General features: G+C 39.1%; 1 protein-coding gene across 1 annotated transcript in view; it reads right to left on the bottom strand.

Moving 5' to 3' along the window:
- Window positions 1–24,196, bottom strand: part of gys2 (glycogen synthase 2) — a 42,972-nt gene that overhangs the window by 10,946 nt on the left and 7,830 nt on the right. The window contains exons 2-12 of the mRNA XM_003220762.4: window positions 22,586–22,767; window positions 20,341–20,532; window positions 19,406–19,591; window positions 10,466–10,610; window positions 8,709–8,826; window positions 8,027–8,147; window positions 6,229–6,335; window positions 3,903–3,962; window positions 3,124–3,202; window positions 2,584–2,697; window positions 1,031–1,157 (exon numbers count right to left, since the gene is read on the bottom strand). Of these exons, the coding sequence (XP_003220810.1) occupies window positions 1,031–1,157; window positions 2,584–2,697; window positions 3,124–3,202; window positions 3,903–3,962; window positions 6,229–6,335; window positions 8,027–8,147; window positions 8,709–8,826; window positions 10,466–10,610; window positions 19,406–19,591; window positions 20,341–20,532; window positions 22,586–22,767 (1,431 nt within the window). The remainder of the gene's footprint in view (window positions 1–1,030; window positions 1,158–2,583; window positions 2,698–3,123; window positions 3,203–3,902; window positions 3,963–6,228; window positions 6,336–8,026; window positions 8,148–8,708; window positions 8,827–10,465; window positions 10,611–19,405; window positions 19,592–20,340; window positions 20,533–22,585; window positions 22,768–24,196) is intronic.

Genomic DNA, 24,196 nt, shown 5'->3' with positions numbered 1-24,196 from the left:
TATCCAACATAAACAGGCCGACAGAATGTTGGATAAGCGAATATGTTGGATAATAAGGAGGGATTAAGGAAAAGCCTATTATACATCAAATTAGGTTATGATTTTACAAATTAAGCACCAAAACATCATGTTATACAACAAATTTGACAGAAAAAGTAGTTCAATGCGCAGTAATGCTATGTAGTAATTACTGTATTTACGAATTTAGCACCAAAACATCATGATATATTGAAAACATTGACTACAAAAATGCATTGGATAATCCAGAATGTTGGATAAGCAAGTGTTGGATAAGTGAGACTCTACTGTACCATGTTGGGAGAGGCTATTTATTAAAACTACTTATTGGTAAAAGTTACCAATCAGGCTTGCTTGTACTTGTATCCCTTTCTGTTAGACAGTTTGCTGGTTAAACACAGCTATTAAAACAATTTCCTGGTAGCTAAAAAGCAACAACAGCTCAAACACAAAAACACTCACTGAGGCCCCTTCCACACAGCTGTACAAAATCCACATTGAACTGGATTATATGGCAGTGTGGACTCAGCTAATCCAGTTTAAGCAGATATTGTGGATTATCTGCCTTGATATTCTGGGTTATATGGCTGTGTGGAAGGGCCCTTAGACACATAACCTTGTTAATGTCTGTAATCCTAATGTAGTTAACTATCACAATAATAATAATAATAATAATAATAATAATAATAATAATAATAATAATAATAATAATAATAACAACAACTTTATTTTTATACCCTGCCCCATCTCCCCGAAGGGACTCGGGGCGGCTTACATGGGGCCTAGCCCAATAAAACAATCAAATATCCATGATACCACAATAAAACAATTATACCAATAAAACATCAATTATCAATAAAACAATCAATAAAATCGACATAAAAACATACAATATTAAAACAGGAGACTAATTCATAAAACCCCATATCTTCTGGTGACAAATTTTCTAAGGAAGGATTACCAAAAATCAGTAAAACATGCACACACACTTGGACATCTGCCATTTTCTTACCAGGTGTGTAGCCCCAGGGTTCATAATAGGATGGGAATACCCCAAGGTGACAACCCCTGACGAATTCGTCATAATCCATTGGTAACAATGGGCTTGTTGAAGAAAGGAATTCAGGATGCAGTATTACCTGTGAGTTAAGAGAGAAAGGGAAAAGGGAAGGGGAAGGAGAAGGAAAGGAAAGGAGGAGAAGGAAAATGAACTTTTCTTTTTTCTAAACATATGAATATCTGCAGTGGCATCCCTAAGGTTGATGCGGTAACTACAATGCACTTCCTCCATAATATTGTATTTATTATTTATTTACAGCACTTATATTTCCACCCTTCTCACCCCGAAGGGGACTCCGTGCAGATCACAGGCCGGGCTGTGGCACAGCTGGCTAGTAACCAGCTGCAATAAATCACTACTGACTGAGAGGTCATGAGTTCGAAGCCCGGGTCGGGTTAAGCCCCCGACCATTAAATAGCCCGGCTTGCTGTTGACCTATGCAGCCCCGAAAGACAGTTGCATCTGTCAGCTAGGGAAATTTAGGTACCCTTTATGCGGGAGGCTAATTTAACTAATTTACAATATCATAAAACTGCCAGCAAAACATGAGGAATGGAATGAGGAAGTACAGCCACTACTGGACAGTGAAGCAACAGCTCCCCGTGTGGCCGGAATCGTGAAGCTGGAAAAAAATGTTAAAAATGCCTCTGTGTCTGTCTATATATGTTGTTTGTCTGTTGGCATTAAATGTTTGCCATATATGTGTTCATTGTAATCTACCCTGAGTCCCCTTCGGGGTGAGAAGGGCGGAATATAAATGCTGTAAATAAATAATAAATAAATAAATATACACTGCAAATATTCAATGCTGCTAGACCTACAGGACAGACAACAGATAGAGGTATTTGTCAGCATTTTTCCAACTTCGGCATCCTGGAGGTTGTGCTCGATTCCAGTTACAGGGGAGTGCTGTCATTCCATCCGCTATGACGACGAGCCCTTGATCACAAACTTTTCCTCCTGTTCTTTGATTGCAGACATTTCTGATATTTCCTTTTATGGTACCGTAAAATACCTCCCCGCTTAAGCGGTGCCTAATTTCTCTACTCACAGCTGTTTTTGAACTGCTTAGGTGGACAGTGAGCTGGGCTGAAGATTGGGTGCTCACCCCGACCTGGGTTTCAAACTGCCAACCTTTCAGTTGGTAGAGATCTATTGCTGCTGATATTTGTAGATAAAATATCAGAAAATTTGTTAAAAGTAGCAAATAGAAAGTGCATCCACAGAGCCCACTTTTGTTACTCCTCAAGCACCCCCCCCCAACCCCCAAATGCCTCCAAACATTTTTTAAAAAAATATCAGATTGTTTTTCAGGTGATATTTTCCTGAAGCTTTTCTCCAACAGTGTGAAAATACCCCAAGCCACTCAAACCACTACCTTAGAACTTTGTACTTCATATCTTCTTGTATTTTCCTCTTATGCAAGCTGGCCATACCTGTTTAGTTTTTAAGACAATTTTACTGAAAGGGGAAAGGATACATAAAACAAGTAGTGAGCTTTTTACCTTAACTCGATCTGTGCGATTGTTGAAAAGGCCAATACGTCTAATGGTACTTAGGATTGGGTCAGTGTTATCATCAATCATGTTGTGCGTTGTCACTGGTGGGAGGCCCTGTCTCTGCAACAGAACAGAAGATGGTTTTAGATACAACTTACAATTACAAAATAGGAGGTGAACCAATGTTTCCAATTGGTCTCAATCACAAAAGACTCTTATGATCTCCAATAATGGCAAATCTATGCTTGGACTCTGGATCGTAAAACTTCAGACGGAAGGTAGGGTTTAACATGACTGAATGCTCCTGCACATTGAAAATGAGTATTTAAGGAATTGGGATGGGAGCTGGGAAGAAGCATTTGACACATCTGGAATGGAAGAGAAGACATTGGTTTACATTAGTGAGACCTAAGTCTACAAGATCAGATCTTGGAAAGGCTGGCTGGGAAATTCTAGAAGCTGTAGCCCACATAGATAACATTTCAAAGCTCTGTTCAAACTAGCTTTATGCTTCTGTTAAAATCGTTGAATGATAAGAGTTCTAACCTGGGTGGAATAGATGGCTCTTTTAATGATGGTCAGGTCATCTCGGTCTATGATCTTGTTCATATCGGGGATTTCTCCTCTGTGGATACAACAGGGCAAATCTTTTAGTAAAGAGGGAAGCAATATTTTCCAAAAATATTGTTAAGATTGCACATTGAAACCTGAAAACATTTTGACCTGCATCGTTTGGGCAAGCAATCTATATATATAAAAGGGTAATGGAATCACGGCACCGGACAAAACAATTAAACTAAATGCCCCACAACCTCGAAAATTGACAGCAAAACCTCTCATCCACACCTCTACATTCTTACAACAAAAAGAAAAGAAAAATTAAGTCCTAGCCACAGCAACGTGTGGCCGGGCACAGCTAGTGCTTTATAATGGATGTCCATGCAAGGTAAGCCTTATTCTAATTAAGTTTGGTTAGATCAGTGGTTCCTAACCTTTGGTCCTCCAGGTGTTTTGACTTCAACTCCCAGAAATCCCAGCCAGCTTACCAGCTGTTAGGAATTGTGGAAGTTGGAGTCCAAAACATCTGGATGACCAGAGTTTGAGAATCACTGGATTAGATGCACCACAGTTACCTCAACTAACTATGGAATCAAAATTTTCATATATCTCAGTACTAGTGACCTGCTTCCAACATTCAAGTAGGTATATATGTGTGTGTGTGAAAGTATGTATTTTAAGGCACAGCCGTTTGTCTTCCATGTGGCATGAAATGAAGGCATCAACACAGTGAATGCAGAGAAATATTGCAAACTCGAAATTCTTACCTTAATAGTGCCTCATAGAGTTTTTTGCCAAACTTTTCTTTCACAGAATGTGCCGTGTCCCTAAGAAGCGGCAGAAAGGAACATCAATAAGTGTACTCCTTTATTTTATTGATATCCCATTCGTAAATCAGAATGATAACAAATTAATTGACTCTAGAAACCATCCTAAAATCCTAAAAATAATATTGAAGTCTGGGTGATTTTGGGAGGTATATTTTGCCCATGACTGTTTTATGACACAGTTGTCCAACTAACAAAGTGCAGGACGGAAAATCTTACCAGGTTCTAAATGGAGATTATATGTATCCAAGATATTTTTATTAGTTGTGATGCCTTTGACAGGGATATCTGTTTCTATTGTTTTATTTTTATACAGCACCATATATATTTATGATATCATAAAAGTAAAAGAAGAATGCCACTGGCTATACCATCTCCAAAAGTATCTCAAGATGCCTTTAGCTCGCTTGGTTCCAAAGGAACTGAATTTTCTACTTGTGCAGCAATGTTATATTATTATTGTGTGCTTGTATCCAGCTTTTCAACAAAATTTTATTTGGCCTCATTGCTTTGGATTTTGTTTTAAGTGCTGTTAAAAGAATAGTATATCATTACTTTATTGCAGCACTAGATGGCAGTCTGTAAAACACAAAGCGTTTGAATGGGTCACACAGAATTTGAATGCAACATTATAAGAGTATCATGAATAATGGGAAAGCCACGTTTTTTTGGAAGGCGATGTTTAGATTCTTGGAGCTGCAGTCAAAGAATGTAATTTTTTCAAAGCTTTCAGGATGACAATTTCTTCTTTTCACACCTCACACCTTTCTTTTTCTCTCATCAAGTAATGGGAGCAACATCTGCTTTGAACTGGGTTATCTGAGACCACACTACCATATATCCCAATTCAAAGCAAATAATGTGGAATTTTATTCAGCGGTGTGGAAGGGATCTGAGAGACATTAACTTGCTTGAACCCTGGTCTCCCAATTTTTTTTCAACACTCAAACTTTTACAGTTTTTCCTGACCATGCTACATCTATGACATCTATGAAATAATATTCTTGCCCCACATTTTTCCTCCTGACCAACTATTCAAAGTCTAGGGATGGAAAAGGTTTGGCTCGCGTCATAGAAACCACATTTCAGCAAACTGACACTGCAAATCTATATACTGAAGCAGAGCCAACAATATACAAATTGAGCAAGGAAGATAGCTCTATACTCAGAGAGGCCTGACTATTTCTGTGGCCTTTGCAAGATGCTCTAATATACACATCTATTTTTATGTTTTGAACCTTTATAGTGTTTGTTTATCTCTTCGACATTGTCTAGTATAGACATTTGTGTGTATTTATCATGCTACATCTATGACATGAAATAATATTCTTGCCCCACATTTTTCCTCCTGACCAACTATTCAAAGTCTAGGGATGGAAAAGGTTTTGGAAAGATTCAATTTCAAGCTGAAGAAGCGGATTGCCAATACTCAGGAAACTCCTGTCCTGGGAAGAATAATAGAGCAGCAAGGATTTCTGTTGAAAGTCAAATATCCCGATGTGTTGCTGATGAATTATTATGCACATCAGGGTTTTCTACACACATGAATACACAATGTTTCCTTGCACTTCAAACAGTGTCACCTGTACCAAAGCTTATTTTTGGTGGAGAAAACCTTTTCTTCCTTCCAGAAAAAAACCTATATAGAAAATGACTTTTGTATTTAAAAAAATCCACCTCTGTTGATCATTTTTTGCCCAAAGTGGAATTTCACATCCACATCCCTTTTGGCTCTGTGTCTTAGGTAAAAAGAAAGGCAAATATATATCCCATAGGTATATGCTGGAGAAACAAGCAGATATCAAACCACAGACAATTTACATTTTTCCACATTCAAATAATAGAGAGAATGGAGAAAGAACTATACTCCTGTCATGCTTCAAGCCATTCTGTGCATTGAGTGAAGTGCTGGATGATTCCATCTCAAAACATATGATGATCAGTTCATATTATTAAATACTCAGACATGTATTTTTAAATTCTCTCTGCATTTAGTTATTTAGCACATCATGACATGCAGGGAACATTTTCGCGTGAGCATGAATTAGGAAAGAAGCATTCCATATGAATACCATGTAGCTTTCCACAAACTCAGTACATTCTCTATAATGTATGGAGGAGATCTTCCTTTTATATGGTTTCTTTGACAGAGACAAAACATGCCAATTTGATCAATGGAAAGCCTGCTATCCCTTTCTATTGCTACACTCCATGTTGTCACTTCAGAAAAGCCCAAAAATGGGGGTGGGGAGAGAGAGATGCTTACCACAGTTGTTTTCGGATCGCCTGGCCTTTCAAGGTTTCGACGTTGAAATTATTAGTATTTGCTGGCATTATGAAGAACACTACTACTGTGACATCACTCCTGTGCACCTGAAAAGAAAAATAACAACCAGCTTTTCTCAACAGATTGGAGGAGATTTCCCTCATTTTAAGAAATATTTCATTAAAATATTTCTTTATTTTTCTAAAACATAAACAAAAGGAATGAAGGAATGTTGGGATGCAGGAGGCCAATATCACTTTATCTAGACCAGTGTTTCCCAAATTCTGGTCTTCCAGTCCAGGTGTTTTGGGCTTCAGCTCTCAGAATCCCTGATCATTGACCAAGGCAGCTGATGCTTCTTGGAGATGAAATCCAAAACCCTTGGCTCATGGAGGAGAGCAAGTAAGAGGAATAATAAGACATGGCTTAGCTATAGATACTTTACATGCAGTTGGGTACCGATTTAACTCCAGTGTCTCCAAGTAAGTCTAGAAGAGTCTTTCTGAGATCCTGGAGTCTTGTTGGCCTTCAATATAGACAACATTTAACTTGGCCAAGAATTTAGGAATCATTGACCTAGATCAATGTTGTCTACACTCAGAGCCGGTCCAAGGTAATTTTCAAGTGTAGGCGAACAGAAATTCCCCCCCCCCCCCCAAAAAAACCAATCACTGAAAAATAAAAGTGTTGGATAAGCAAAAATGTTGGATAATAAGGAGGGATTAAGGAAAAGCCTAAATAAACAACACTCTGAAAATGGGAAATCCAGACAGGACGCAACCAGGGACAACTAATACCCCCCAACCAAGGATGCCCCCAGGGAGGAAGCCCCACTTGCCTTGCTTCCTAGACTTCCTACAGAGGAGGAGGAGGAGGAGGCTGAATTGGATGACCCAGTAGTCTGAATCAGCACAACTATTTCTAACAATGTATGTCAGATTTTCTCAAACTGACATTTGCCAGAAGTGCTGGACATTCATTACTGCCATCTCTGCCTTGCACATCCATTAGAAAGTGTAGATTCTATATCTCTGCTAAACTAAATAGTTGCATACAGGTGTTAAAACTTTAATCCTTGGGAAAATCTACTTATAAATGAAGGTACTAGGACTTATTTAACAATTTTCCTTTCTTATAAATGGGGCCAAAAGTGGCTCACCTATGAATTAAAACAAGCTCCATAAATTAAAAAGTAACAGTAGAAAATGAACATTCAATTAAATAAGTGTGTATGCATTAAATTAATTCACCCAAGTTAGGTAAGATAAGCAATACTTCACAGGCTTCCCAAAAACCATATTGTCTTCCTAGGCTCCTTTCTGCCGCAGGAGACAGGAGTTGCCTTGATGGCGCCCCCAACAACATGGCGCCACAGGCAAATGCCTAGTTTGCCTGGTGGTAGAACCGCCTCTGTCTACACTGACTATTCTTTAAAGAGGGTGATCTCAACAGCAACTTGGGACATATCTACCCAGGACTCAAAACCAGTATGTCATCATCAAGGGAAGATTAGGTAGATGTTGTTACTACATGTTATTTAGTCAACTCTGAGTTATGAGAACCCAATCATAGAGTTTGTTGCCAAGATATATTCTGATGATGCTTGCCATTCCCATCCTTTTATATTTACTCAAGGTCACCCATTGGGTTTCCCTGAATGAGCAAGGATTCAGATCATAGTGTTCTAGTCCAGTCACTACTCCACACTGGCCTTCTAGGTAGATCTTTGGTTAAATACAGGACAGCTATTATTACATTTTTATGACTGGCTAAGGGGGCTTTATATGCACTTCCTTACCCTCAATAGGAAGTTTAATCTTGATAAAGCTTCTAGAAACATGTCAGCTCCTTTGTTAGAAAACTCATATCTCCCAGCAATGAAGAAAAACAAGGTCCTTTCAAGGTTGAAATCAAGATGACTGAAAAAAAAAGAAAGAGCAAACAAACGTAAAATGGGTCAAGTGGTTGATCAAACAATTCAAGCAGAATGCTGTGCTGAGTGAAGGTCATCAACATATAGCTGCAACATGGCAAGTTAGGCAAAAAACTAGAATGTCTATTTGTTCAAATACTAAAGAGTAAAGAGACACCTGTTCTTGTGATATAAAAGGTGAAGAAAAACATGGAAGGAATAGACCATGGAATCCTCAACAAAACTGAGAGATGTGACTTATTCTTTTTAATTTATATTCTGCCTTCTCCTGTTAAAGAGACTCAAGGTGGCAAACTACATACTCAAAGGTGGCAAACTACATACTCAAAAAATACAAGTGAAAAGCAATACAAAAATCAGAATAAAAATATAAATATTTAATTTAATAACAATTAAACAATTTATAAATTTAAATGTTAAATATTAAAATTCTAGCAGTAAAATTATTTCCCTCCCTTCATTTAAATCTGGAATTAGCCCAGGATCTGTCATGCAGAAAGACCCTAACCATATGGGGGGAAATCAGCCATCTATGAATAGATCCTACCCATAAAAATGTCCTCGAACAAACTCTTGGATCTTAGCTTTGCAGGTTGCGTGCAGATTCTGAAACTCATGCATAGCTGAGAATTTCTTAATGTTCAAGCCATTCGGAGTGATGACATCTAATAAAAGCAGAAGAAAGGCAGTGGAAGCTGAGTAGATCTTAAAAAGAAGGGATAAAGTTGTCTTTGTTTATCAGTAGGGCAAGTTGTGGAACAGGTAACGGAGTTTTAGCCACGTGAAATAGTATTTCAAACAATTTAATGATGCAGTCACACAGGAACAGGGTGAAAAATCTTATTCCCTGAAGAATAAGGAATAACCATTATGAAAATATGGAAGCAGTTTGTCTTATGCTTGCATGAGAAAGTCTGAGTGAAAGGGATGTAGTAGAGTGCATCCTCTACTATTGTCACCTTGAAGTCCAGCAGTCTCCAGATAGAATTGAGAAAGGTCCATTTAATTTGAATTAAAATGCTGGATTGCTTCTCTTGTAGATCTGTGTTTCCCTACCTTTGGTTATCCAGCTATTTTGGATTTCAGCTCCCAGAATTCTTGAGAATTGGCCAACTTTGAGAGTTGAAGTCCCAAAGACTTAGAGGACCAAAGGCTGGGAAACACTGCTGCAGACAATGCTGCATTAATGAATCAATGATCATATTCAATAACTTCCTCTGCTCCGAGTTCTGTTGAAAAATTTATCTTCTTCATAACACTGAAAGATTCTAGGTTTTTCCTGGAGGTACTAGCAACAGGCACCCTATTCAGCAGCCCTTTCACAATAGCCGTTATTCAAAACACTCAGAGACCGCGGTGGCAGTTATGACATCAGCCCAAAACAATTGGCTTAACATCACTATTGTATCCTCTTGGAGTAACTCTGTGTTGCCATTCAACAATGAGAGTTCAGAAACTCCAGCCCAGAAACACACTGGCTGTCTATCTACCAAAGTATATGGAAGAAGAATTTTGCCTTGTATACAAATTGCAAACTCTTTTGATCGTAATGCCCTTGGGTAGACTTCAGAATTAATGATCTACTTTGGCAAAGATCACTGACCTTTTTTCCTGAGCAACAGGCAAATTTCACAACTCTCAGGTTGACATGCAGCATCCTTACTACCTGGTCCTTAAAAGGATTACTAGTTTTAGTCAGTTGAATTAGAGAGACTGATGTACTATAGTTTAACACTGGGTGATATAGATGGACTTTGGAGAAGTTTGGATTTTAAGTTGACCACACTCCAATGCAATCTATTCCACATTTCCAGCAGTTTGACCCTTCTTGACATAAGATATGCAAAATATTATCTATTTTTAAAAAACAGCCTTCCATTCACAGGATATTTAAATTCTTGCTGCTATTGCTAGGATGTTAAGAATCTTCTGACAATCTTTCAAGGCAACTCTAGCATTAAGAGTGAGACAAATATCTGTGGCAGCAGAAATACAGAGGCAAAAAGACACCTTTGGGTTGCTGTGAATTTTCCAGGCTCTATGGCCATGTTTGAGAAGAACATGGCCATACAGACTGGATAACTCACAGCAACCCAGTGATTCTGGTCATGAAAGCCTTTGACAACGCACACAAAACTTTTATTTGTTGTATTATTAATTTTATGTCCAGATTTATTTTGTTAGGAGGCTTGGGCTATTTTTTTGTTTTGTTTTTTGACCTCGGGTATCAAAATAACTTGACTTGCATTTGCACTACTTCTTAGATTTTTATGTACCATATTGTTTTAGAAATATTGATCTTACCAGCTGTTCTTTTCAGCATGTGTTCTGCTTCTATGGTAGTTATCTGTGAGACTGTGGTGAACACATGGGCACAATGCACAGATGCACGCTCCATGCAGTATCGGTGGTATATCTGCCTTTCACCTGCTTCTTTATCTATATCAAACTGTTAAATAAACACGACAGAAAAGGAAAAACATCCTCGTATTAAGGTTGGTTTTCAAATAAGACCCACACATTTATGTACATATTGTTGTGATGTGGACTCAGCCTCAACTTATGCCAACGCTATAATAGGGTCTTTTGGCAAGGAGAGAAAATAGCTATATACTCTACTCAGATTGGATATGACTTGCCCATGATCGTGCACTGTCTCAATTTAATGGTAAGAATCATATGGTCATCAAGACGTTGGACTGCAAATCCCAGACTTCCTCATGACAAGTTATTTTGGCCAAGTTTACTGGAACTTGAAGTGCAAAAACATCTAGTGTGCTCCTTTAGACCTACCTTTGCTTTAGCTCAAAATATACCCTGAACCTTCAGCATGAGAGCATACAATGCCCAATTCAAAGAGTAAGTGGCCATCTGAAGGTGGTTAGCTTTTTGAAATGGAGTTAATATGAACTTGGCCAAGTTCATCTCACTGACACGGAAAGTTTAAAAAGAGTAGAAAGGTGACATAGCCTTAAGATTAGCTACATTGTCTGGAAGGATCAGACAAAACCCCCACCAGGAATGATGGAGTGGTGGATTAAAGGTTCAAATGGTCACCACCATGTTCCACTTACAAAAGCCAACTCTCTATAATATTTAAGGTTCAACCAATTCTAAACTATAATTAGTTGTTGATGATTACAGTTACATTACAATCCTCTTAGTCTCTAAAGATCTTTTACTGCTGAGAAATCAAGGTGGCTTTCTTCAAAGTCAAGGTCAGGGAGATACTGGAGACCCTTGTTCTCTTGTGGCCAGAAAGTGCAGCCTGTGAACCATACACAGAAGCAGGAGGACCCCATTTTGTAAATCCCAAAGTTTCTACACCTCTCTTGAAACATGGTGAGTTCGTTTTTAGCCAGATATGGCCATTGTGGTTCCTCATGTTCCAAAAACTTTGACTGGAAATTGGCCAGAAACAAAGCCATAAGTGATGTGACATCAGATCCCGCTGCATCAGAGTGAGAAGTATGGATTCCACATGAGATCCAGAGGTTAAAATGACACCTGTCTCATCTACAGTTAACATACCCTGATTCCATATCATTGAACCATGGCAAATATTTGGCATGAACGGGATCTTGTTAACAGCTTGTTTATTTTAACTTCTTTTGTACAGCGGGTTGTATGTTGTATGTATGTCTATGTGTTAAATGTTTTGATACGGCCGATGGGCTAACCAATAAAATGTGATTTGGCAGTTAAAGGGGTGTCAAATTCCATTAATTCTACAGTATAGATGCACCTGTAGACTGGGCCTGCTGCAATGTGTGTCCAACTATTTTCTTTGCAACAATAGTTTTTATTCACATATAATTTTATACAGCTTGAAACAAAAACAAACTCAGAAGCTGAAAAATGTACACCCATGATAATATAAATTATTTCTGGAAAACTGTAGTTTGGCTGAGGCATAGGTCAGGTCCTTCACATAAATGTATCTCCATAGGCCATCAGGCACATCATGAGGTTGAGATCCTGAATGTCTGATTACCACCTACAACAAAGGAATGTTCCTGGAATGTGTTTTCAATAAATAAAAGCAAGTGTCTTTGATTGCTTTCCTTATTAATAAGCAACCAAGGAGAGATCCTATCTATCTGATCTGGCTTCCAGGTCACAAGATATGTCATCTCCCAGCATCTTCCAAATTGCTATATCCCTCAATGTGAATTAGCATTCCCAAGTTGAAAAATGTTGCTTTCTTTGGATAACAACTTCTAAAATCCTTCAGACATCATGATCACCTTGGGTATAAGAAAACAACTTTCCAATGTTTTGGTGATAACCACCATCTGATTTGCTTTTACTAGACTCTTCACCACTCCAGGTGACTGATCCTCTCAATGGATTCAAAGGCACAGGGAGATGCCATTTCCATACACCACACCAACATTATTTCCAGGAACTGGAAACTTATGCATCTTGGTGCACCTTCATAATCCCATTGAACAGATCTCCAATTATAGCCCAGACACTTCCTTCTCCTTCATTATTTGCCTTCTTTATGAATTCCAGCTATGCCTCCCTTTGCCAAGGTTATATGTGGTGTCTGCCCTTTGAACTTGCTTTGCAAGATTGCAAGAGAAATCTCATTGTCTCATTGGCAGGTTCTAATAGCCTTAAATTGAGTTGAAGGCCAGGTTGATGGGAATTTATCTGATGAGACTGTACAACAGGGTGGATTCCTTGGTTGCGTAACTCCATTGCTTGCTTACAGATGATGACTGTCTTAAGTGAGCATACCTTCCCTATCTATTTTTGGAGTTGGTAGGGTGAAAAGTCACATTAGGATAGGGCTGGAGTCCTATTCTAGATAGTGTTGATATATCCATAGAATGGCTGTTAACCAACTGTATTGATCTTGAAGTTCCTAAAAGGATAGAACAGAATTTCTCAAAGTGGCAAATTTCTCAGATTTTTTTTTAAGTTCAGAAGGTACAAGGAATTTGGAGAGTTGAGAAAGGGTATTTCTTGGGACTACAACTTCCACAATTAAAAATCTATGAGTTGCAATTTCACAAATACATTTCCCAAGCTTTGGCTCTGAATGTAGATTGGGAAACTTGTTGTTGTTGTTGTTGTTGTTGTTGTTGTTATGCAGATTAGGGGACTTCATCCATCTCTGGAAACAGCTCATAGGCAAGTGAGAGGAAGACTTGTCCCCAAATTTTGATTGTGTGTGTGTACGCACAAGTGCGCACCATATATTCTGATCACAAATCATGCCTTACTGTTATAATATGGTCTGCAAAAGCATTTTTAAAAATGCACTCAAAGGTTTAGTTCAAGATGTTATTCACTTGGGACATCCTTTGCTCTAAGCCTAGCCATAACAAAGCTAAGTATTGTGACTAAATCCTGCTGTTTTGTAAACATTTATGCTTATATTATTTTCTGTTCTTTGCTTACCACCAACATCTAATTTTTAATACAGACCCTTTCAGCAATGGCTGAAAAACCTAGCAGTGCCGGCTGATATAAATGACATGATTGCATATATGCTGAGTTTCTGAGAAAAGAAATATCATTTAGCAAGGCATATTCTGTTCATCTTGTTCTTGTTCTCAGAGTTTGAAAAGATAGTCTTTTGGGATATAACCCACAGTCATGTTGTCCAGAATATCCTGCAAGTAATATTTCAAAAAACTAACTTTCTAACTTTCAGCTAATCACCTCCCAACAAAGGATTGCCACAGGTAGGAAGCAGCCAAGCTTTGAAGCTGCAAGTCTATTCAATGCTAATCAAGATGGCCAGCTGCAACATTCACACTTACCTTAGACAGAAAATAGTTCTTTCCCCCACCCTGGACATTCCACAGATATATAAACCCTACTTGCCTAGCTTCCAACAGACCTCACAACCTCTGAGGATGCCTGCCATAGATGTGGGCAAAACGTCAGGAGATAATGCTTCTAGAACATGGCCATACAGCCTGGAAAACTCACAACAACCCAGTAACTTTCTGAAACTCTGGTTGAAAGAAAGTTGTATATACTGAATCAGACCATTGGTCCATCTAGCTTGGTGTTGGTTATATTAACTAGCTGTGGGAGTTAAAATTGCCTTTTGCATGCAAACTATGCTACTATGCTATGACTTCTCCCCATGTTGTTGCTGTTGTGTGTCTTCAAGTAATTTGCGAGTTAGGATGACCCTAAAGCCACACTATCACAGGGTTTCCTTAGCAAGACTTATCTAGAGGAGCTTTGCTAAGAGTGTGTGACTTGCCCAAGATCACCCAATGGACTACAATCCGGAGTTGTAGTCCAGCACTCAAACCACGATGTGTGGCTGACCCTTAACAGAGCAAGTTCCCGGGGAGGTCAGTGAGCAAGTCTAAGCCAGAAGCATTTAGAAGAGTCACTTAATCTCAATCACTTTCTGATTCCTTTCTTTGGCCTATACTGTTTATTGATGCACTTGCCAAAAATCTCATGTTAGATGACTTCTAAGAGCTGCAATTGTTTAGTTCCATCTATATTAGTGTGTTTCAAACTAGCCTCTGGGAAGCTGCAATTTATCCCAGGACTGTGCCCTGAGATCTTACATAGTTCTGATGGCTAATCGATAGTGACAGGAGCAAACCCTAATTTCTCCTTTTATAGTTGATTAGTTGTGGTCGTGCCAATCATCTTTTGATTTCTACAACCCATCTACAAGTCTAAATTAAACTAATTATTAGAGTTATAGATCTTCATCCATGATGTGGTGGGAAGAAGAGAAATGGAGCAATCTAGCCTATGTACGAAAGAGCTTACTGAATCCCCCCCAACCGTGCCAATGAAGTCATTTTAAGGGGGCTTTCAAAAGTCATCTGTAAAAAAAAAGAAAAGACAAGCCACACCTCCTTGGCCAGTTCAGAAAGCTGCTTTTAAAACCTTGAGCAACTGTATTGGGTTTAAGAGTCAATATTGTGAGCCAGGGAAGTCCCCTTATAAATCTCATTCTAGTCATGTTTTTACTCTTAGGGAAGGTATCACCCCCATAATAATAATGATAATGATAATAATAATAATAAGTGTCACCAGCCAGAGGCCTATAAATATCTGGGTATATTACAGTTGGACAACATCAAGCATGAACATGTGAAAACTGTGGTGAGCAAAGAATACACACAAAGGGTCTGAAAAATTCTCAAAAGCAAGCTCAATGGAGGAAACACTATCAAGGCCATAAACACCTGGGCCATACCTGTAATAAGATATACTGCTGGCATCATAAACTGGACACAGGTGGAACTGGACAATTTGGACAGAAAAACAAGAAAACTCATGACCATTCATCATTCCCTGCACCCTCACAGTGATGTTGACTGGCTATATCTGCCTAGAAGATCTGGTGGCAGAGGACTCTTACAAGTAAAACAAGCAGTCAAAAAAGAAGAACATGTCCTGGCAGAATATGTAAAGCAAAGTGAAGAACCTGCTTTGATTGAAGTCATAAAAATCAGAAACTCCTCAAAGCACAGCAGATAAAAAATCAGTACAAGAAAACCACACTACAAACTAGAGCTGACAGCTGGCACAACAAAACACTGCATGGAAAGTTCCTTGACAAAACTGAAGAAGACCTGGCTATGGCTCACAAATGAGACACTGAAGAAGGAGATAGCCTGGAAAACCCACAAAAACCCAGTGATTCCGGCTATGGAAGCTTTCAACAACACAACAACAACAACAATAACAACAACAACAACAACAATGTAACAGATAGGAGGATGGTAAAAAATAATAATAATAGCTTTTGTATGCTGTCTTTCTCCCAGAGTGGGACCCAAGGCAACTCCTAAAAACAATTAAAATATTTACTGAATAATCTCCCCCCATTTAAAACAGTTATCTAAACAGTATACAATATTTTCAAAAACAGACACAAATTCAACAAGATGACAAAGGCTGCATCTACACTGTAGAATTAATGCACTTTGACACCACTTTAAATGCCATGGCTAAATGCAATGGAATCTTTGGAGTTTTAGTTTTCGAAGGTCCTTAGCCTTCTCTGCCAAAGAGCTCTGGTGCCTCACCAAACTACAGATCCCAAGATTCCAAAGCATTGAACCATCACAGTTAAAGCAGTGTCAAACTGCATTACTTCCAAAATAATTATATTTTAGAGTGGGTCTGTGTTTGAAAGAGACAATACAAATGCTCTCCAGAAAGAACTTCTTGCTGTATTGCTGGAGACTACACCGTTAGAAATTACAAAAACATGAAAAACAAGTGGAAATTGAGTGAGCATAGAGATTTCTACATAGGTGTTCTCTCAGGGCCCTTCCAGGCAGCTTCATCATCCCAGACAAAGACATGGGGCAAAAAATTGCTGTACCTGAAAGCAAGTGCAAACATGGACTGGCAAATAGTCTCCTGGTGTCCTGAAAGGTTTATTTGTAGCAGATTTTAGAAATCCACAAAATGGTCACGGGACATCCACCAGAAGTTGTTTTTTTATTTTTTAAATTGACACCCCGTGATGTGCTGGACCTCTTATGCGCTGATGTGGTTACGAATGTGCACAAAAGCAGATTTCTTGTCATTGTCTCTCCTCACCCTCCTACTGCCTTCATGGTGCCCACTGTGTAAATGCAAGCTCTGTTTAATTTCATAAATATGAAAATAAAGGAATGTTTGCAGAGAGTTCTCATGGGAATTGCTTTCTATGTGTGCTTCCATTTAGCCACCTGTATGTCTGTGGATCCATCTATTTACAGCCTTTATCGGCTGTTTTAGGATTTTAAAATGCGTACATGGACTGGAGCAATCCACAGCACGATATTGCAATGAAATCTCATGTTTTACTTGCATGCAAAGATATATAGTTATATGAATATGCGCATTTTTAGGCCTATGTTGGATTTTAAGTGCACCTTTTAAACCCATGTTTTGCAGTTGATGATGCGATTCTGCTCGCATTTTTGGCAAGCGTCATCCAGCCACCAACCTCCGTTTTTAATCCCATTTTCTCTTGCATTTTACGGCCTGTGTAGAAGGGTCCTCTAGTAAAAAAAACTATCAATAGTGTTTTATTTGTGTTTTGTTCCCATTTTTGCAGGGATCCTGTATCCCTAGCCCCAGCAAATGAAGAAGGCTAACTGTATAAAAGTCTGGGTTTTGTTTATGCAAGTGGAGAGAGTGTTAAAGAGACCTCTGTTGACTTTATTTCCTTGTGTAAAGCCACCCATCTGTAATGCAAGGTTTTCAAACATTTCACGATCCGCTCTGAAAACAAATTAATAAATCTAGCCATCCTTCCTATATACTTTTCTGGTTGCCTACTATTTCATGGGAATGTGCAGATTTCAAGAAACACAAATGCACGGCTCAGGTTCTCAAAAGACTAGCAACAAAAGCAAAGAGCCTCAGATGCAGGAAATCCTGAAGTGATCTGCCCTTTCAATAAATGGATGTTTTCTGGAAAAGGTCAAAACGTACCCACATGCCCCAAGGACTGGGAGTCTTTTAGTACTCAACAAATCGTTTGTTTGACCTTAATGGTCTTCTGCCAAGAGACAGCAGCAAGGAAATCTTCTACAGATCAGTACTGCCCATATAGTGAGTTGTACTGGAGATCAACCTTCTGTTTCCTTTCACCCGCCCTCTCATTGAGCTTTTAGGCCAGGATGACCTTTTCACAGTCAAAGATGCCCTCATTAAGACAGCTGATCTCCTACTAAATGTTAATGTTTGTTGGGAAGAGCTCTAATGCGCTGTGAGCATCTGAGGAATGACAAGAAGACAAACAATTTAGCATCATTTCCTGAATTAGTATCCTTTAAATATCAGCTGTCCATGTGGACACTACCTATGATTTGTATGATCCCATTAAATCTCCCCAACATTCATTAAAAGACTTAATATTTTTAATAAGCTAATTAAAACTTTAGAATTGGGAGGGTCAGCTCCAAAATTCTTGAACATCACTCTGTTTCTCAGACAAGTAAAGCCATAAATTGTGAACCTTCCAACAATGGTTAGTGAGCTGAAAGAAAATATCTAATTGAACTATTTATGTATTTACCTATTCATACCCCTCGTTTCACTACCCCGAAGGTGACTCAAGGAGGCTTACATATGGCAATTATAAAATGCCTTAAACACATACAAAACATAAGCATAAAATTAATTGAATTAAAATTAATACATATCAAACATTTAAAAACATTGCATTCAATATTAAAATCACGGCATCCAGAAATTGTAGTATAAGGCTGTTCCATAGTCATTGCACATATTCCAATTCTATTATTTCACTGCGCTATTCTTCGAAAGCCTCATCCCAGAGCCAAGTTTTTACTTTCCTTCTGAAGGCTAGGAGGGAGGGGGCTGACCTAATGTTGCTAGGGAGGGAGTTCCACAGCCGAGGGGCCATCACCAAGAAGGCCCTGTCACTCGTCTCCACCAGTCGGGCTTGCGAAGCAGGCTGGATCAAGAGCAGGACCTCCCCAGATAATCTTAATTTCCAAGGTGGTTCATGGGGGAGATAAGTTTAGACAGGTAAGCTGGGAATGACCCTCCGGGAAGGACCGGAGCCACTGCAAACAGGACTTCCAAGCCCCACACCCACAAGGTGTTCAGAAGGATACTGTGGTCAACAGAATCGAAGGTCCAGGAGAACCAACAGGGACACACTCCCCCTGTCCAGTTCCTGGCATAGATCATCTACTCAAGGTGACCAAGGCTGTTTTAGTTCCATGTCCCAATCTAAAGCCAGACTGCGCCTGATCTAGATAATCAGTGACTACAGCCAACTTTCCACATCCATATCTTCTGTATACACAAATTCAATAAAACACAGTTTAGAAATATTAAGAAACAATTCCAGAAATAATCTTGGTAAAAATAATCTTGGGCCCGGGCTGTGGCGCAGGCGGGAGAGCAAGCCAGCTGCAATTAACTGCAATGAATCACTCTGACCAGGAGGTCATGAGTTCGAGGCCGCTCGGAGCCTATGTTTGTTTGTCTTTGTTCTATGTTAAAAGGCATTGAATGTTTGCCTATATGTGTAATGTGATCCACACTGAGTCCCCTTCGGGGTGAGAAGGGCGGAATATAAATGCTGTAAATAAATAAATAAATAAAACACTTAGGGAAATGGAGAGTGGACATATGTGCAAGAATAGAAGTGAAGCAGAGCAAAAAAGGCAAAAGGACAAGAGCAGACCTAAATCTCTTAGGTGTTGGAGATACATTTTAATACGAAGCATTCAACGGAGAAAAGAAAAGCAATGCTGCCCTCCTTACCTGGTCTAGGTGGTTGTAGAAGTCTATACTTGCTGCACACAGGTACCTCCCCAGCAGCGTTGCGTGAGTTGTGAAAATGGTCGCAACAGGGATCTTCCTAAATCGAGAGAGGATCAGGCCAGGTCCTGCTTGCCATTCGTGGAAGTGGGCAATAACATTGGGTTTGTCTTCTAATTGATCGGTAAGCTGCAAAGAGTTTAGAAATGGACGTGTTATTTTATCTCCTTGACTTCATATATGAAAATACAGGCATTGGGCAATCTGAAAAACTCCATAACCCAAAACACTTCTGGTCCCAAGCATTTTGAATAAAGGATACTGAATCTGCACTAATTAAGCATCCCTTCCCCAAAACCTGCAACTTGGTCATCCTCATAAACCTATTCAACTGTGATTAGAAGTCAAATCTGTTGCTTACAAGATCAACACCTTCCTGCCCAGTTGGCTGCCTAAATCATCTTCCTCTTTTGGTTTATCTCTGTATTATGATCTTGGGAAGAAATGTATCAGCTTTTACAAATATATTGTCTGTGTCTCTGTGCTCCTTCAAATGGGAATCATCAACAAGTTGGTTCATGAGCTTCAGATGTGTTCTGCTTTGACTTGTATATCTCCATAATCTCTTTGAATTATCCTAAATCTGGGATCTGGTCAGATCTGAAGTATATTTTTATTTCCACAGATCATGGTAATATTGTTGATAGGATAGTAAAAGATGTGGGGTAAGATGTGGTATGGATATGAAATGTATTTGATATGTAAATAATAGAAATATGGCCTGTTGTATCATTGGGAGTCTTCACTAATTTAATTTAGTTTGATTTGAAACTCTATTGTTCCTTCACCTTGAGCATATTGGCATGGGCTGGCTATGATGAATAGTTAGAGTAAGCGTGTCTTATGCTTGTATAAGGTGCAAAATGCAGACACAATACCTCTTTCAGGAACCAGGCAGTTAATGATCCAAAGATGAGTGAGTCATTTGCTTCTCGATCGTGGTAAGGTATTCCGATGTGGCTTGCATCCCAGAATTCCCCTTTCCATTTGTCGAGATTCCAAGCTGCCGATCCTATATCGAACAGCACCACATATGGGCTCCCTTCTATGAGCCACCTGCCAAAATATACCTGTTAAAGACAAATGGAGTTGTTAAGTCCAACCCACTGGGTTGGTGTTATCCATACTTACTGGCCCGGGGCTGTGGCGCAGGCGGCAGAGCAAGCCATTGCAATTAATCACTGACCAGGAGGTCATAAGTTCGAGGCCTGCTCGGAGCTATGTTGTTGTTGTCTTTGTCCTGTGTTAAAAAGGCATTGAATGTTTGCCTAATATATGTAATGTGATCCGCCCTGAGTCCCCTTCGGGGTGAGAAGGGCGAAACATAAATGATGTAAATAAATAAATAAATAAATAAATACTGCTCAACCTACCAAAAGCAGATTATGCATTCCTTTCATTCAGTGATTCTCTCAAGATGCATCTGAGTGTGCAATGGATAGTAGAAGCATCATGAGATAATTGTTGAGTAATCTACCTGTTGTAGAGGGGGAGGTCATCATCTTTTGATGATTTTTGATTTGTTTCTGTCAGGAGATGAATGTCAATTATGGCATTCTGGTACCATCAAGATTGGACTATTGTAATATGCCCTTGTGAGGAGGTATCCTTGGTTAGGTGGCTACAACCTTATTCAGTACAGCCTAAACAAGATGCCAAAAATTCCATATTTTGGGATGTTGGCCTCTCATTAATTTATGCTTCATGCTATTTATGTATATGAACAATATATTTACATTGTCAAGAATTACATGGTTAAGGTAATCAATATTTTCATTTGGAATTTCGATAGAATACAAGCAGCATCTTCATGATATTCAACCTTACATGGCATGAGTTTCAACTCTCCTTCATTGTGTTTTGAAAACCTGGCAATGTTATATGCCTATGATGAAAGATCTTAGCTTGTTGCCAGCTGGATATCAAGCCAAGTTCAAGGTGCTACGTTTCGGCTCATAAGGTCCTATATAGTTCAGGACCAAGTTTTTTGAGAGGATCTGCCTTTTTAAAGTGTTTGATCTTGGTGCAATATAAATATAATACTTTAATCAATATGAAGCTGATATACGTATATACTCAAAGATAAGCCAAGTTTTTCAGCCCTTTTTTTGAGCTGAAAAAGCCTCCCTCGGCTTATAATGGGGTCAAGGCCAAGGTTGAGCAACAGAACCTGGAGGCCATTGCTTGCAATATATGCTATATTTCTCGCTTACCCTCCCTAAGGGAATGTTTTGAAAAGGGAAAAGACACCCTTGCAAGTCAGGAAGAAAAGAAAAATATATCCATTAATCTTATAAAAGTATTTTCCCCTGAAATATTTGTTAAACTCTCCTACAGATATATAAGCACTAACCCCCTGGATGCATTTGCAGTCCCTATGTACTTATATATATGTATCTATCTATATACATTAATTTTATATATGAAATTTCCCCTCATATGTTTGCAGGTCTTTGCAAATCCTATATACATATAGATCCATGTACCTGTATATCTGTATACACACACACACACACACACACACACACACACATTATTTAACTTACTGATGCCTCGATTAATGTAATTTTATTGGTCTCTATTTTTATTTTGAAATTTACAAGTAGCTGCTTCATTTCCTACCCTCAGCTTATACTCGGGTCAATAAGTTATCCCAGTTTTTTTGTGGTAAAATTAGGTGCCTCGGCTTATATTCGGGTTGGCTTATATGCAAGTATATACGGTTTTGTATTTATTTTGACACTAAAAATACAATGGCCAAACACAATGGGAACAATGCAAATAAGCTCAGTCAGTCAGTCTAAGGTCATTCTGAAATCTGACTGCATTATCCAAGGCCTGGAAAACTAAGACTCAAATCCCACTAAGAAGACTTGCAGATAAATGACTTTTTAACCATGTAATTGGATAAACAGGGCTCCTTTTTCAAAAATAACCTGCAATGAATTGACTTTGGAGGACTAATACCTGTGCAAACGGTGAGGGGGTTGACTGAGGATTGCCGAATGTAACTTTGACTGAGAAGAGTGTGGCAAGCAGAAAGACAAGAGCATTAACTGGATCAGTTAATCTCCTCCAAGTCTGCTTAGTTGACTCAGGAAACAAAAGGAAGATCTTATTTACCTGACACCCATTCTCCCGCAAGATATCCATTGCCTTTTTCACCGCTGGGCTGGGTGCATCACAGACTTCCACCTGTGTTTTCATGTTGTGTTCAAAATATGGGCCAATAAGGAAATAATTTTCACCCCATTCATCCAAGGTGATTTTGGCTTTGGTCTGGATCACTGTGTAGATGCCACCGACTGGAAAAGAATGAGCAAAACATAATACCAGGAGGAGGGTAAAACTCTTAGGTCAATGCAGATGGAATATTCAGTCCTCTGTTATTTTTACAATGCACATTAGGGCACAGATATATGCTTTAATTCAGGTAATCAATTATTTGATGTCTAGTTTTCTTTAGTTCTTATGTTCGTAATATAGGTTGAATATCCTTTATATGGAATTCTGAATCCCAAAATACTCCAAAATTTGAAACTGTCCACACGAGTGGCTGAAATCATGACACCTTTGCTTTCTGATGGTTCAATGTACACAAACTGTATTTCAGGCACATAATTAATACCCTGTAATTTTTTTTATTTATTTACTATATTTCTGCCCCATTCTATCTCACCCCGAAGGGGACTCAGAGCAGCTTACAGTTTTGGCAATTTCAATGCCACATTGCAAATATAAATATACAAATACATCACATTAAGCAATAAAAACAAATACAATTAAAATTTAAACTGTTAAAACATAGCACTTAGTCCCATAGTCATAATTCGTGCTGCTACATTTATCTCGATTCCGCATTGCACTACTCCCCAAACTCCTGGTTCCATAGCCAGGTCTGAACTTTTTTCCTGAAAACCAGGAGGAAGTGGGCCGATCTAATATTACTGGGGAGGGAGTTCCATAGCCAAGGGGCCACCACTGAGAAGACCCTGTCTCTCGTTCCCACCAGTCGCACTTGCGAAGGTGGCTGGACCGAGAGCAGGACTTCCCCGGCAGATCCTAACACTCTAACTGGTTCAAAGAGGGAGATATATTCAGACAGGTAAGTTGGACCAGAGCTGTTTAGGGCTTTATATGCTAAAGCCAGCACTTCTGAACAGTCTTCAAAGGCAGCCCCACGTAGAGCGTATTACAGTAGTCTATTCAAGATGTAACAAGAGTGGGGACTACCATGGCCAAGTCTATTTACATTTATTTATTTACAGTATTTATATTCCGCCCTTCTCACCCCGAAGGGGACTCAGGGCGGATCACATTATGTACATATAAGGCAAACATTTAATGCCCATAAACACATCAAACAGAGACAGACAGACAGACAGACAGACACAGAGGCATTTTAACTTTCTCCTGAGGGGATGTTCGATTCTGGCCACAGGGGGGAGCAGCTGCTTCATCACCCACTCTGACGGCACTTTCTCACTTCCTCATTCCAATGTTGTAAATTAGTTAAACTTGCCTCCCCACTTTTATAAGTGGTACCTTATTTCCTACTTGCTAGATGCAACTATCTTTTGGGTTGCTAGGTCAGCAACAAGCAGGGGCTATATTTTATTTTTAATTGACGGGTGCTCACCCCGCCATGGGCTGGCCTCGAACTCATGACCTCATGGTCAGAGTGATTTATTGCAGCAGCTCCTTACCAGCCTGTGCCACAGCCTGGCCCCAAGA

This window comes from Anolis carolinensis, chromosome 5 (assembly GCF_035594765.1).
Source record: "Anolis carolinensis isolate JA03-04 chromosome 5, rAnoCar3.1.pri, whole genome shotgun sequence".
NCBI lineage: Eukaryota > Metazoa > Chordata > Lepidosauria > Squamata > Dactyloidae > Anolis > Anolis carolinensis.
Note: the sequence above shows the minus strand (reverse complement) of the source record. Positions and strands in the feature narration are given on the sequence as shown.